We start from the raw sequence: 16199 nt of genomic DNA, 5'->3' as shown, positions 1-16199 counted from the left end.
ACTACCATGGCCAGCTAATTTTGTATTTTTGGTAGAGACGGGGTTTCATCATGTTGGCCAAGCTGCCCCCAAACTCCTGACCTCAGGTGATCCACCCACCTTAGCCTCCCAAAATGATTGGATTACAGGCATGAGTCACTGTGCCAGCCCCAGAAATGTTCTTAAATTAATGACATTTAGACCTAACTTCTCTGCAACAAATGTTTTAGAAGCTGAAGGGATTGGGCACAAAAATATTTCTAAGAGAAGATGGATAGGCAAAACTGTGGGCATTGATACCTTCCTGTTTCTGGCTATCTTCTCTTTTTAATTCTACCTGCTGACATTCTTCTAGGTTGAGAACACAGTCTATAAAAGCTTTGGCTCCAAAGTCTTCCCCAACTTTGTTGTGCTCTTTGCTCCCTTGCTGGAATAAGCAGAGAATTAGTTGAATGTGCAAAGGGATAACAAGAAGAAATGATGCTTTTATTATAGACTGACTTTTGTGTCTCAGGATTTTATGTCTTAGAAAAATTGGGATTCCAACAAGTTAGTATGTCATTTTGATATATCATGGTTGCCCCAAATTAGTAAATGTTGTTTTAAAACTCTTGTATATGGGAATGTTCTGATCAATTCATTAAACTCTTCTTATACAACACTACTGTGTTTCCCTTTAATATTTAAGGCTGGGTGCGGTGGCTCACACCTATAATCCCAGCACTTTGGGAGGCTGAGGCAGGCAGATCACTTGAGTCAGAAGTTTGAGACCAGCCTGGCAACGTGGTGAAACCCCGTCTCTACCAAAAATACAAAAATTAGCTGGGCGTGGTGGTGTGCGCCTTGATTCCAGCTACTCAGGAGGCTGAGGTGTGAGAATCGCTTGAACCCAGGAGGCAGAAGTTGTAGTGAGCCAAGATCGCGCCACTGCACTCCAGTTTGGGTGACAAAGCGAGACTCTGTCTCAAAACAAACAAACAAAAATATTTAATCACCTTTGAATCTAAATTTTCAGTAGCACAGGGTTCATAGAAAATCACAAACTATGCATATGCAATCATTGAGATTGTCATGTTTCCCTTTATTAAGTAATATCTTCTTCCATTTCCTACTTTATTATATCAGTTGGCATTTATTTTATTGTATTATTATTATTTTTTGAGACAGAGTCTTGCTCTGTTGCCCAGGCTGGAGTACAATGGCGTGATCTCGGTACACTGCAACCTCCGCCTCCCAGGTTCAAGCGATTCTCCTGCCTCAGCCTTCCGAGTAGCTGGGATTACAGGCGCACACCCCCACACCTGGCTAATTTTTGTATTTTTAGTAGAGACGGGGTTTCATCATGTTGGCCAGGCAGGTCTCGAACTCCTGACCTCAGGTGATCTGCCCACCTCAGCAGTTGGCATTTATGATGGAGTACAACGGAAAGCCCACTGAACTGACAGTCAGGATATCTGGATTCTAGCCCCAGCATATGACTCCAGTTGTTAATCTTCTGGGTCCCAGTTTCACTGTATATAAAACAGAATGATACTTGTTTATATAACAGGCCTGTTATAAGTTTCAAAAAGTATTAATATGGAAGCTTCTTGCATTACCTCTTGCAATTTATTTTTGTATTTTTTCATGATTAAAAGAAGTACCATAACACATGTATAAGACATCTTCACGTGCTTGTTAAATCCCTGGAACTGTTATTGTGCTTAAATTCACAACTGTATTTCCTAAAATTAATTTTAGACCCACTCTGTAAGTTTTTGGCTTATAATTCAGTCAGAGGAACTGGAACTCTATGAATATTTTCTATAAGAATGATATCGTAAGCATGAGTAATAGTACTCAATTATCATGTAAAGACTTAGTGTGATGTTCAGATTAGGAAAGTATACTTATGGAATTCTCTATAATTGATTTCTTTCATTTATTTGAACATCTTATGCTCCACAACTCATGAGGCTCATCAAACCATCTGTGTCTTCATTTCTGCTATTCTAGATACACATTCATCTTTTTAAATCGTAAACAGAAACATCAGTAAAAAATAAAATGAGATTCTAGTTTTCTGAAGCTTCTTGAAAGTCAGTATGGTATATTGAAAAGATAGAGTGTCTTTGTCTAGGCTTTAGAGTTCCAGGCCTGTCTCTGCTGGTAATTAGTTGCAAGAACTTGGGCATGTCAATTTACTTATTCTGGGCCTTGTTTTCCCATTATAAAAGTGGCTTGCACTAGAACTTTTTTTTTGTTTTTGACATTATTTAATTCTTTTTTAATCTTCTAAGTATCTATCTGAGGGAGCTGGTGAAAAGATTAGAGTTTATACTAATTTTTTTTTTTTATTAATTTTTTTTTGCATACAAAAACAATAAACATTTTCTAAAAATACATACAAACAAAAAGATGCGTATCAAACATATTAGGAAGGTTGCACATGGGAAGTCGGGGAATAGAAATGGGGGTGGGAGTTAAAATAAATGAGAGAGGGACTTTATATGGATCAGTGATAATAACTCAATCCTCTATTTGACAAAGAAGAGGGAGAAGGAAGAGGAAGAAAAAGAAAGTGGGATAAAGGATCAGAAAGGGAAGAAAATAGAAAAAATTAGAGTATGACTCCAGGGTAGACCTGTTTTGTTGTCATTGAGTTGGTTGGTTGGTTTGTCTGTTGTATTCTTCATGTTTCGCCAAGTTGGCCAGACTGGTCTCGAACTCCTAGCCCGAAGTGATCAACCCGCCTCGCCCCCCAGAGTGCCGGGACCACAGGCGTGAGCCACCACGTCCAGCCCCCACATTGCCTCTGGCCTCCGTGGTAGACCTCCCAGACGGAGCGGCCAGGCAGAGGAGCTCCTCACTTCTACCCAGACACGGGGCGGCCGGGCAGAGGGGCTCCTCACTTCCCAGACGGGGCGGCCAGGCAGAGACGCTCCTCACTTCTTCCCAGACGATGGGCGGCCGGGCAGAGGCGCTCCTCACCTCCCAGACGATGGGTGGCCGGGCAGAGGCACTCCTCACTTCCCAGATGGGGCAGCCGGGCAGAGGCGCTCCTCACTTTCCAGACGATGGGTGGCCGGGCAGAGGCGCTCCTCACCTCCCAGACGATGGGTGGCCGGGCAGAGGCGCTCCTCACTTCCCAGATGGGGCAGCCGGGCAGAGGCGCTCCTCACTTTCCAGACGATGGGTGGCCGGGCAGAGGCGCTCCTCACCTCCCAGACGATGGGTGGCCGGGCAGAGGCGCTCCTCACCTCCCAGACGATGGGAGGCCGGGCAGAGGCGCTCCTCACTTCTTCCCGGACAGGGCGGCCGGGCAGAGGCGCTCCTCACTTCTTCCCGACGGTGCGGCCGGGCAGAGGCGCTCCTCACTTCCCAGACGGGGCGGCCGGGCAGAGGCGCTCCTCACTTCCCAGACGGTGGGTGGCCGGGCAGAGGCGCTCCTCACTTCCCAGACGGTGGGTGGCCGGGCAGAGGCGCTCCTCACTTCCCAGACGGTGGGTGGCCGGGCAGAGGCGCTCCTCACTTCCCAGCCGGTGGGTGGCCGGGCAGAGGCGCTCCTCACTTCCCAGACGGTGGGTGGCCGGGCAGAGGCGCTCCTCACTTCCCAGACGGTGGGTGGCCGGGCAGAGGCGCTCCTCACTTCCCAGACGGGGCGGCCGGGCAGAGGCGCTCCTCACTTCCCAGACGGTGGGTGGCCGGGCAGAGGCGCTCCTCACTTCCCAGATGGTGGGTGGCCGGGCAGAGGCGCTCCTCACTTCTTCCCGGATGGGGCGGCCGGGCAGAGGCACTCCTCACTTCTTCCCGGATGGGGCGCCCGGGCAGAGGCGCTCCTCATTTCTTCCCGGACGGGGCGGCCGGGCAGAGGCGCTCCTCACTTCCCAGACGGGACGGCCGGGCAGAGGCGCTCCTCACTTCTTCCCGGACGGGGCGCCCGGGCAGAGGCGCTCCTCATTTCTTCCCGGACGGGGCGGCCGGGCAGAGGAGCTCCTCACTTCCCAGACGGGGCGACTTGGCAGAGGCGCTCCTCACTTCTTCCCGGACGGGGCGGCCGGGCAGAGGCGCTCCTCACTTCTGCCCGGACGGGGCGGCCGGGCAGAGGCGCTCCTCACTTCTTCCCGGACGGGGCGGCCGGGCAGAGGCGCTCCTCACTTCTTCCCGGACGGGGCGGCCGGGCAGAGGCGCTCCTCACTTCTTCCCGGACGGGGCGCCCGGGCAGAGGCGTTCCCCACTTCTTCCCAGACGGGGTGGCCGGGCAGAGGCGCTCCTCACTTCTTCCCGGACGGGGCGGCCGGGCAGAGGCGCTCCTCACTTCTTCCCGGACGGGGCGCCCGGGCAGAGGCGTTCCCCACTTCTTCCCAGACGGGGTGGCCGGGCAGAGGCGCTCCTCACTTCTTCCCGGACGGGGTGGCCGGGCAGAGGCGCTCCTCACTTCCCAGACGGGGCGGCCGGGCAGAGGCGCTCCTCACTTCCCAGACGGTGGGTGGCCGGGCAGAGGCGCTCCTCACTTCCCAGACGGTGGGTGGCCGGGCAGAGGCGCTCCTCACTTCCCAGACGGTGGGTGGCCGGGCAGAGGCGCTCCTCACTTCCCAGACGGTGGGTGGCCGGGCAGAGGCGCTCCTCACTTCCCAGACGGTGGGTGGCCGGGCAGAGGCGCTCCTCACTTCCCAGACGGTGGGTGGCCGGGCAGAGGCGCTCCTCACTTCCCAGACGGTGGGTGGCCGGGCAGAGGCGCTCCTCACTTCCCAGACAGGGCGGCCGGGCAGAGGCGCTCCTCACTTCCCAGACGGGGTGGCCAGGCAGAGGTGCTCCTCACCTCCCAGACGGGGCGGCCGGGCAGAGGCGCTCCCCACCTTCCAGATGGGGCGGCGGCCCGGCAGGGGCTGCAATCCCAGCACCCTGGCAGGCCAAGGCAGGCGGTCGGGGGGTAGAGGCTGCCGCGAGGCCAGACCACGCCACCGCCCTCCAGCCCGGGCAACACCGAGCACTGGGTGAGCGAGACTCCGTCTGTAGTCCCAGTACCTCGGAAGGCTGAGGCGGGCAGAGCAGTCGGCGTCAGGAGCTGGCGACCAGCGTGGCCAAGATGGCGAACGCGTGCCTGCATCCAAAGGAGAAAAGGCAGGCAGCGGTGGCGCGCGCCGGCAGTCCCAGGCAGTCCGCGGCGCGGGCAGTAGCAAGCCGAGTAGATTGTAGCCGGGGCCAGAGAGGGGAAAGAAAGAAAGAAAGAAAGAAAGAGAGAGAGAGAGAGAGAGGGAGGGAGGGAGGGAGGGAGGGAGGGAGGAAGGAAGGAAGGAAAGGGAGTTTATACTAATTTTATGAGTACTATTTATTACACTTGATTTATACCTAATTTTATGAGTACTATTTATTACACTTGATTTATACCTAAGGTAACCATATAATTTGCTGTCCAAACAAGAGGAAACTTTTTTTTTTTTTTTGAGACGGTGTCTCGCTCTGTCCCAGGCTGGAGTGCAATGGCGTGATCTCAGCTCACTGCAACCTCCACCTCCCGGGTTCAAGCTATTCTCCGGCCCAGCCTCTCGAGTAGCTGGGATTACAGGTGCCCACCACCATGCCTGGCTAATTTTTGTATTTTTAGTAGAGACGGGGTTTCACCATGTTGGCCAGGCTGGTCTTCAACTCCTGACCTCGTGATCCACCCGCCTCGGTCTCCCAAAGTGTTGAGATTACAGGCGTGAGCCACTGCGCCCAGCCAAGAGGAAACTTTTGAGAGTGAAAGTGAGTACTGTTAGCAATTACTCCAGGACAACAGCTTTAAACCAGGACCACGCAGGTAAACTAGAGTGTGTGTTCACCCTAATTGCACCCCATGTGTGGTTCCGTTAACTGCTTTGTTGGCCAAAGAGTTATCTGATTATCAGTTTTAATTCTTTTTCATGGTTTCCCTGTTTTGTTTTTTTTTTCTTATAGATCCACTGTGTGTGGAGAGTAATGCGGCATCATGCCAACAGTCTCCAGCCAGTAAAAAAGGGATGTTCACAGATGACCTACACAAGCTGGTGGATGACTGGACAAAGGAAGCAGTAGGAAATTCTCTTATTAAGCCAAGTTTAAACCAACTTAAACAAAGTCAACACAAACTAGAAACAGAAAACTGGAACAAAGTATCTGAAGTAAGTTGTTTATACCCAATTCACTTTATTTATGAGAACTAAAACCATAAAAATTGATGCGCTTAGGTCTATAGTTACAGTCACTATGAGAGAGTAGTATGACTTGATAACATAGAGACTTTTATCCTTTTTTAGATTCATTATGTCTTTGAGCAAATTATATTTTAGACCATGAGTCAGTAAACTTTTGGGGGGAAGGAGCCAGTTAGTTAATATTTTAGGCTTTTCAAGCTATACTATTACAACTACTCAACTCTGTTATAGTGCAAAAGCAGCCATAGAGAATATGTAACCAAATGGGCATGGCTTTGTTCCATTAAAACCTTATTTACAAAAAGGGGTGGTGGGCTGTGGTTTGCCAACCCTTGTTTTAGACTGTTCTATTTTTTTTTAAAAATCCAGCAAGTATCAAAGAAGAAAGCATCTGGAATGAAGGTTAATTCAGTCCAGTGTTCCAAGAAGAGTTTGGGTTTTAAGGAAAAGTTTTCCTGTGTTTCACGTCAATATTCTTAGATCTGATAAGTTATTTGTTCGTTATGAAAAAGAATTTTAAAGTTCTTTAAGCTAGAATATTATAAGAGGTGTTTTAAAGAAAAGATCCCTAGTTATTGCATATGGCCTTAGTCAGGTGTACATGCAATGAAGTGAAGAAAGATGCCCACAATGCATTCTGGAGTAGGAAGAAGTCAAGCTTACAGAACAGCATACATAGTATAATATAATTTATGCAAAATTATATACATTAGATATGCATAGAGAAATATGAAAAGCCATGAAAAATATGCTGGATGGTGGAATTTGGGCCTTATTTTACTTTGTACATTTCTGTGTTTCTGTATTTTTAAAGTAAGTGACTTTTTTTTCAAAATGAGTAAACGTATTAAAATGGAATCAGGGCTTATAATTTTAACCCTCTTAATTGAAAGAGATTTATCTCTGTGTTTTACATTTGTGTACACGTATTGTCATATGTGTACATGTATAGTCATATAGTTTGTTAAAGAAATAATGCATTTATTGTTAATATTGAATAAAAATTTTCAAAATCCTCTATTTCCCAAACTAGTGAGCAGTATATCTCCTTGGGAGCACTGTGTATTTATCTTACTTGTGGCACCAATTTGTACACAGATAGCATCACCATTGTAAAAATTGGAAGCCTTTAGAGGCAAATTTCAAGACATAAATGCATTTGTACTGCCAGTGAGAGAACCTCTGAGTACTGTGTGAATGGAGGCTTTTGTTGACTAGTTGGAGGGCTGTTTACTGGAGTATAATGGAGGATGTTTGGAGGAAGGGTGAGTAGAAAATGGTGTGTGAATAAAAGTAGTGAAGGTCATTTAACAGACTTGGGTTCCAATGTCAGCTCAGTCACTTACTAGTTGTGTGACTTTAGAAAAGTCATTTGATCTATCTGTGCCTCAGTTTTCATGTCTTTCAAACAGAATACCTCCCTTACAGGATTGGTGTGAGGATTAAATGAGCTAACACCTATAAAGCTGTACCTTTATAGGTGTTACATAGTAGGTACCCTATATATAGTAACTATTTTTGTATTTGTAGGTTCAGTTGGTTATATCTTTTGTGTGGCAAGCCCATCTCACTAATGCTGTTACATTTTACTGCTCTGTATCCTTACTTAGAAATACTTGTTTGCTTAACAGTTATGTACCAAGCCCTCTGCTAGACATGGGTTTGGTGAGTAAAAACAAGTATGATCCCTATCCTCATGGAATTTATGCTCTGCTAAGACAGCTAGTTAGACATAACAGAATTGCATATACAAATATAAAATTGCAACTGTAATAAGAACTACAAAAGAAAGATATAGGCTACAATACGGGAAATTTGACATAGTAAAGGAAAGTCAAGGATAGCTTCACTGAAAAAGTGATGATTAAGCAGAGATCTGAAGGATGAGTAGGTGTTAACTAGGTGAAGAGAGGAAATGATTCCATGCGGAAAGGATCGCACATGCAAAAGCCCTGTATGAGGAAAGGAGCATGAAGGGATTGAAAGTAGGCCAGTTTGGCTGAAGTGAAGAGAGCAAAGAGGAGTTAGTGCACAATGGATCTAAGGTAGATGGAGTCTTAAAACTGGTAATGATAAGGAACTTCATCTGTATTTTTTGTTAGTTTGTTTTTATTTTTTTTGAGACAGAGTTTCACTCTTGTTGCCCAGGCTGGAGTGCAATGGCGCAATCTCTGCTCACTGCAACCTATGCCTCCCAGGTTCAACAATTCTCCTGCCTCAGCCTCCTGAGTAGCCAAGATTACAGGCACTCGCCACCATACCTGGCTAATTTTTGAGTTTTTAGTAGAGACAGGGTTTCACCATGTTGGCCAGGCTGGTCTCGAACTCCTGACCTCAAGTGATCCACCCGCCTTGGCCTCCCAAAGTGCTGAGATTACAGGCATGAGCCACCGCGCCCGGCCATCTGTATTTTAAGAAAGATAAATAGCCATTTAAGCCCTAGGGTTGTCATGATCAGACTTGCTTTTTGAAAAAATGACTGACTCAAGCAAGAGAAAAGGATTATTTATTGGAGGTAAGGGTAGATGTTGGCAGACCAGTTAAGAGTTAGTCATGGTAACTCTTTTTTTTTTTTTTTTTTTTTTTGAGACGGAGTCTTGCTCTTTCACCCAGGCCAGAGTGCAGTGCAGCGATCTCGGCTCACTGCAAGCTCTGCCTCCTGGGCTCACGCCATTCTCCTGCCTCAGCCTCCCGAGTAGCTGGGACTACATGCGCCCGCCACCACGCCTGGCTAATTTTTTGTATTTTTTAGTAGAGACGGAGTTTCACCGTGTTAGCCAGGATGGTCTCGATCTCCTGACCTCGTGATCCGCCCGCCTCGGCCTCCCAAAGTGCTGGGATTACAGGCGTGAGCCACCGCACCTGGCCAGTCATGGTAACTGTTAACTGGTCTGGAAAATGGGAGAAGTTGAGTTGAAAAGAGGTGAACAGATTCCAAAAAATGCTTAAGAGATTAAATGGACAAAATTTGGTGATGGAATGGATGTATGGTGAAGGGGAGGTATTAAGGCTAGGTTTCTGGCTCCCATAACTGGATGCTATTCTAGTGTACCAATCACCGAGATGGGGAATGTGAGCAGACAGTGTGCTTTGGTAGGAGAAGATCACACATTTGATTTCTAGGCATTTGTTTCTGAGATGCCTTTGAAATATCCAGGAGAAAATGTATAACCTCTCCAATTTGTCTTTTTTTAAAAATCAGGTTTCTATAAACTAATAATGTTCATTATATAATTTAATCAGTGCAGAAAAGTACAAATTTTAAAATATCACCTTCAAATCCCACCACCCAGAAATAATTTTCATTAACTTTAGATAAACATCACGTCAAATATCTTTTTTTTTTTTTTTTTTATGAGACGGAGTCTTGCTCTGTCACCCAGGCTGGAGTGCAGTGGCGCGATCTCGGCTCGCTGCAAGCTCCGCCTCCCGGGTTCACGCCATTCTCCTGCCTCAGCCTCTGCGAGTAGCTGGGACTACAGGCGCCCGCCACCACGCCCGGCTAATTTTTTGTATTTTTTTTAGTAGAGACGGGGTTTCACCGTGGTCTCGATCTCCTGACCTCGTGATCCGCCCGCCTCGGCCTCCCAAAGTGCTGGGATTACAAGTGTGAGCCACCGCACCCGGCAGTCAAATATCTTTCTATGTATGTATGCATGGAAATAACTATAAAAATGTGAGGCAGGGCAGTTATGAAGATGGCATTAATTAACGTACATAATTATGGTTAGCACACAGAAAGGTGCTCCAAAAATGGTAGTCCCTAATAGTAATAATAGGAATAGTATGCCAAAAAGACTAGGAAGGAATATTCATTTGTGCAGCAGTAATAGAAAAAAAAAGAATAGGAAGGAATATAGACTGATAAAAGTATATACCAAATAAACTGATCTTTTATTTTTGTTTTTCTTAGAATATTCCGTCTACTATGGGCTACACATCAACATGGATTTCTTCTCTGTCCCAAATCCGTGGAGCTGTCCCAACTTCCTTGCCACAAGGACTCTCACTCCCTTCATTTCCTGCGCCATTATCATCATATGGAATGCCTCATGTTTGTCAGTATAATGCTGTGGGGGGGGCGGGGTATCCAGTACAGTGGGTAGGAATTTCAGGAACAACACAACAGTCTGTAGTAATTCCCGCCCAATCTGGGGGACCATTCCAGCCAGGGATGAATATGCAGGCATTTCCAACTTCATCAGTGCAGAATTCTGCCACAATCCCTCCTGGTCCTAAATGAATCAGAGTAGATGGTGATAAAAAGGGAGGTTTTTTCAGAATTATTTTCAGGACACCTAAGATATTAAAGTTTCTTCCTCTTGGGTTCTGTCATATTTTCCCTCATTTGAGTTTACTTTAGGCTATATATTTTTTGTTCCAGTGTGGTATTTGATACAGCTCATCATTCTGTAGAAATGTGCAGTTTGCACATAGAACACTGCACACAGAAATGTTTTTTCACTTCAAATTCTATCCTCTTTGATACTTGATTTTTTAAAAATACTGTTCAGAATGCTTTAATAAGCTCAGCTTGAGCATTACCATTTCCAGGACACTTTCCATTAATTGTTGAGAAGCTCCCCACCCCCCGCGTTTTTTTTTTGTTTTTGTTTTTGTTTTTTACTGCTGCTATCTGCAGCTGGATACTTTTCTTTAAAAATGTTTAAAAATTTAGATTGATTCTCCCCAAATGTGGATGAACTGAGACCCTCCATCAGCCAGAGTCTTATGGGATCTTCACTTCACATGTTTGTCTTAGGTTTACCTTTCACAGAAGGCAGGGTAACTTGCTGCAGGAAACGTTTTGGTGTGTAAAATTAGAATAATTTTTTTTGTTTTTTGAGATGGAGTCTCTCTCTGTCGCCCAGGTTGGAGTGCAGTGGTGCGATCTTGGCTCACTGCTGCAACCTCCCCCTCCTGGGTTCAAGCGATTCTCCTGCCTCAGCCTCCTGAGTAGCTGGGACTACAGGCGCCAGCCACCATGCCTGGCTAATTTTTGTATTTTTAGTAGAGATGGGGTTTCACTATGTTGGCCAGGCTAGTCTCGAACTCCTAACCTTGTGATCCGCCCTCCTCAGCCCCCTCAAAAAATTATAATAATTTTGTCAACCAATACAGAACATGAGCCCTTTTTAAATGTGATTTCCCATCATCACAGCAGTAGGATGAAGCCTTGTTTTGGGTGAGACAGAGGGAAAGAGAAAAAACAGAACTGTAACAGTTCCTTGATTCTGCAGATACTGCTGCTGTTTTAGGATTTCAGTAATAATTCAAAGCAGCTGTCTCCTTGTTTCTCACATGCATACTACATTGGTTTTGAGCATCTGAGAGGCATTGGTTTGGCTTGCATTCTTTTGCAAGGCATATATTGCAGCTGATATGAATCTCATTTGGGGGGAATCCTTGTATTCCTAACAAGGGGGATTAAAGCTACACCTCAATCCATTCTTCTGAAGTGAAATTTACTTGACACAGTAGGTTTTGAGACTTACATATGAAACACTGGCTTTACAGGGTTCTCAGAGATGTGGGGTGTACACTGTCCTGCAGTGAGACAGTAGACCCTAGAAGGATACTATTTAAGTTGTCCTTAGCTCTTTTTAATTCCCATTTTCAGTTGTTAGAATTTCTTTTTAGTATCTATAGTATCTTAGATGATTTTAGGTCTTAAATGAGTTTGGCAGCCTCTTTAGAATCTGAGAGAGATCACTGTCAAGTTGCACTTTACTGGGTTTTATCCAGTTTTAGGAGGAGGGGAGGCAATGTCAAAATGTACACCTTTGGTTTTTAAGAAAGTTAACTATAATAATGTTAAAGGCTAGTCACAGGGTTACCTAATGCTCAGTCTGTGAAACCTAAATAGAATTCTTAAAATGTTATTTACCAACTAAGTATTCATGTTCAAATTACTTACCTTCCATTCTGAAGACTTTGAGGTCATTTCTAATACACATTTACCTAATTAGGAGTTCTGTCTACTAGTAAACATTCCAAATTGCTACCCAACATTACTGTTAATAGATTTTCCTCCGTATTCTTCTAAAAATTGTACCCCATGGGCTTGCCAGGTAATGAGGAAAACTTAATGGGTGTACTTGTTTTTTTTTGCACAGTCTACTTTGTGACGTTAAGTACCTCTTTTCCAAAAAAAAAAAAAATGTGTCTTATGTTGCTTACCTGAGGATCACATCCATTATCAAGAAGATTCTGTCGCTATAATTTGAGGCATCTAGGGCAGCATTTTGAGAATTGCTGTTGATAAGATCCACTGTTTCTTTTCATAGAACATGATCTGTTTTGTATGAGTCTTTCCAAATGTTAAGTACAGATTCTTCAAATTTCTTGTACAGTATTGGTTTGCAATTTGAAGTGATTTTAGGACATTAGTGTAATGCAAATGCTTACATTGCACTGTTTTCCATATGTATAAAAACAATGCTCCTAAAATCCCTAATTCTTTAAAACTGCCTGTGTTTCATTATAAAAAGTTGGCTTTGTGTAATTACACCGAGACATACAACCTATAAAGTGAAAATACTGCAGATTTTAGGACCCCTTCTTCTCTAGTCACAATCATTTTAAACAGTGTACCCCAGGATGAGAAAAGCTCCATGTCTGACATGTACAATTACATGTATTAATGACTGCTCCACATCCTATGTTCTGCCTTTGGCCACCACCTCTATTCCACATATAATTCATCATTCTTGTTTGCCTGCAGACTCTTGCAGTGCCTTGTAATATTTACAATCTTTTCAGGTTTTTGCTGGAAAGAAAAGTAGTCTTCTAAAGTTTGAAGATGGTGAATAGTGTACTGCTGTCTCCATGCTGACTGCGTAACTGGGTTATCATATGTGTTATGTATACATTATGTATATATAACGTGTGTACATTTAAAAATACAGAAAAAAGTGAGCTTGTGCAGAAATGGAGAAAACAATGTTATTTTCATCACTGTGGGGTTTTATTAAAATTATTTTTTCCCATGACTTACATGTTTGGTTCAGATTATAGTCACTTTGACTGTAAATACTGGCTAGTTTTCTATCCAGGGGTTTTGCATTATTTCATAATTTTGCTAAATCATATAATAGTGCTATTTTCATCCTTGTCTGAGGCACTTTTCCTCCCCAGAAATAATTAACTTGAGGTAAAGCTCAGAAATTCCCTTCTTAACAAAGAGCCTACTATATAAAAAGGGCCTTCCTTTCCAAAAAACACACAAACCTGTCCTTTTCATTTTCCTTCTTGTAGAGGAGAAAATGGTTGTACTTAACCATACTGCTTGTAAAGTTTATTCAGAGGATAGTCTGTATGTCCAGCCACCATGTTTACTTCTCAAAGTGCAAGTCTGATGAATAGTACTGTATCTCCATATGTGGCAATGTGAGCATTTCATCATGAAGTACCTGCTGCTATGTCTGTGAAGTTGGGTGTAACATCATAAGAATATGAAACCAGTATTGGTGTAAATCTAATGAAAATAACCCTATGTATATTTGTAGCAGTCTTGAATCTCTATTTAAGGTAATTTGCTGTAATATAACAAATATTCATTCTGTTTTTCATCCCTTCCTTGCCAGTTTTATATCAAGATTCATTAGCATGAATTCTAATGGTTTGACAGCAAAATTATCTGTGAAAGTTTAAAAGGCACTTTTCTGCTGTGATTTTTGGATTGAGTGTGGAGTGTTATGTACAGTTTGATGGGATGTATCATTTTAGAACCCCAGATTTAATTCTAGTCCAATTAATTTTGTTTAACTACCTCGTTTTCAGTGCTGTTTTGGGTGCACAAGTAAACACTGCCTGCGAAACTTGCTTTTTTGCCTTGATTCTCAGTATTCTTTCAGATTATAAATCTGGTCTGCCTCTTTTTCCCAGTGCTAGCCAACAGTTTGAGATGAGAGGGACCATCACTCTCTGTGTTTAAGTGGAGAGCCATGTGCTTCTGTGAAATATGCTTTGGGGATTTGGGGGTGGAGAGCAGAAGAATAATTGAAATTGGTGGCAATATAGGACTTAGGTGTAGGAGTTAGTTATAAAATAAACAAATGGTAAGAAAGTACCTGAATTAGACAATCCAGTGCCTATAACTTTGCATTTTTTATTAGAGATGCATTTCTCGTCTGTGTGCCTAAAGGGCAATGGGTTGAAATTGCTTTAACTACCACAGTGAAATATTTGACAAATCCTTCAGCAATGGCCTATCATTCAACATGTATTAGCACAGTGCTAGGTATTTGCAGTGATATTTTGTTACCTTAAAACGGCCAAATGCATTTAGTTGAAATGTAGTTGATAGTAAGGGTTTTATATAACTTTATCCAATCTCTAAAGTTTATGGAAGCATTGACTTTCTTCTTTGCTGTCTTTTCTGAGTGATGAAAATGATGCATTCCTTTTTTTTCCTTGAAAACTCAGCAAATGTTTGTAACCAGATGTTCCTTGTTTCACATGTTTACTGTGTAACACTACAGCATATTTAATATTGGTAAATATTGTATTTCAGTCATTATGCATAAGTACATTCCTGAGGTATATTTGCCATCATTTTGGGATTCAGTTATTTTATCTTCTGTTTGGGTCAGAAAAACTTGAACTATTTGAGGTGGTATGCAGGCCATTTTCTAGAATAGATTGTTTTTTGAATCTGTAGTTTATCAAGGACTTGTTCCCCCCCTCCCTTTGTTTAGAAGAGGAATCAGAAAAGGGAGGTGGTGTGTAGAAAAGGCCTTTGATTTGATAGGTATAATTTCTAAGATAGATTGAAATTTAAAAAAAAATGCAGATTGTAAGATAGTAACACTCAAACTTGATAAAAACCTTTGAATTAAAATTAGTATGAAATTTTTATGGAACCAAATGCCTTCAGGTCACCCTGGAAATAGTCTTTGTATGTGAAAGATGAACACAAACATTGGTCAGGAACCCTGACAGCCAATATATGAAGGAGCCTGGGATAGTAACGAGGTTACACTAAAGTTATTTTCAACTAAGATAGCTAGACGAGTGTACAAACCAATAGCTCCTATTCTGGAAGGTTTTCTTTTAATTAAAAAAATTCAAACAACGTTAAAAGTCAAGCAAGAAGGGGAGAAACTGGGTTCTGAGAAAAAAAATGCCAGTATAAAATAAACTCCTAAATGCGTGCTTGTCATCCTCTAGTTTTTTTTTAAGTTGAATTTCTTTTCCACTATAACTTAAGATTTGAGATTGAGGTTTGCGGTCCAGAACATACCCTCAGCAGATACAGTGACTAACTGGAAAGTGCAGTTGTTCAAGGTCTGTCATGCTCAATCACCTAAAGCTATAATTTGTTTGATATATTAAGCATGTAGACCTAGTGCAGCATGGGAGCCACTCAGGAAGTTTATGCAATTAATAAACTTTCAGCATAATTTACTATGAAGTATGCAGAATTTCACCCTCTTCTCCACACTTAACATTTAGTTGTATATGTGAACTCTCCTTTCTTAATTGGGGAATGTAACATTATATAGAATGTTGTTAAACTTAATTTTAATCCTTTTTGACATTAACCTTTTTTTTTTTTGGTAAACCAAGTGATCTGCCTTTCAGCAACTGTCTGATTTTGGTTCTTTGAAACTGTTATTTTTATTTCATTTGTACCCAACCATTGTAAGTATTTTGTTTTGTTTCCTGGAAATTCTGTTTTGAAACAGAAAATAAAGGCTGTGTTAAATGAGTATGTTATCTTATTAAAATGCTGCCATAGTCACTGCAATCATCTGGCTCAAACTGGTTCTTCATTTACCAAATGTAATTTAGCAGATTTAGAACATTTAGTCCTGTAAACTATGCTGGCCTAAAAAAACTAACCAAGCTGTGTGTTACCTCTTGATTTACAGTTCCAACAAATTGAGTTGGACTTCATTTTCACGCTTGTACCCGAGCCATAATTGTAACAGTTGCTCTCATTTACTGAACACATACTGTGTTAGCTAGGCTTTTACCTGCGATATTTTTTTTAATTCACACAAAATCCTATAAGATGGGTCTGTTACTATTTCCACTTACAATGCAATTTTGAGGATGAGA

General features: G+C 43.2%; 1 protein-coding gene across 4 annotated transcripts in view; it reads left to right on the top strand.

Annotated features, from left to right (window-relative positions):
- WNK3 (WNK lysine deficient protein kinase 3) overlaps positions 1-15885 on the top strand; it is a 168319-nt gene extending 152434 nt beyond the window's left edge. For all 4 annotated transcript variants that reach the window (XM_055269109.2, XM_055269108.2, XM_055269110.1 and 1 more), the window contains 2 exons: positions 5899-6101; positions 10048-15885. In XM_055269109.2, coding sequence (XP_055125084.1) covers positions 5899-6101; positions 10048-10377 — 533 coding nt within the window. In that variant the 3' untranslated portion in view covers positions 10378-15885. The remainder of the gene's footprint in view (positions 1-5898; positions 6102-10047) is intronic.
- The last annotated feature ends 314 nt before the right edge of the window (positions 15886-16199 follow it).

The sequence above is a fragment of the Symphalangus syndactylus genome, chromosome X (genome assembly GCF_028878055.3).
Source record: "Symphalangus syndactylus isolate Jambi chromosome X, NHGRI_mSymSyn1-v2.1_pri, whole genome shotgun sequence".
NCBI classification, from domain to species: domain Eukaryota; kingdom Metazoa; phylum Chordata; class Mammalia; order Primates; family Hylobatidae; genus Symphalangus; species Symphalangus syndactylus.
Note: the sequence above shows the minus strand (reverse complement) of the source record. Positions and strands in the feature narration are given on the sequence as shown.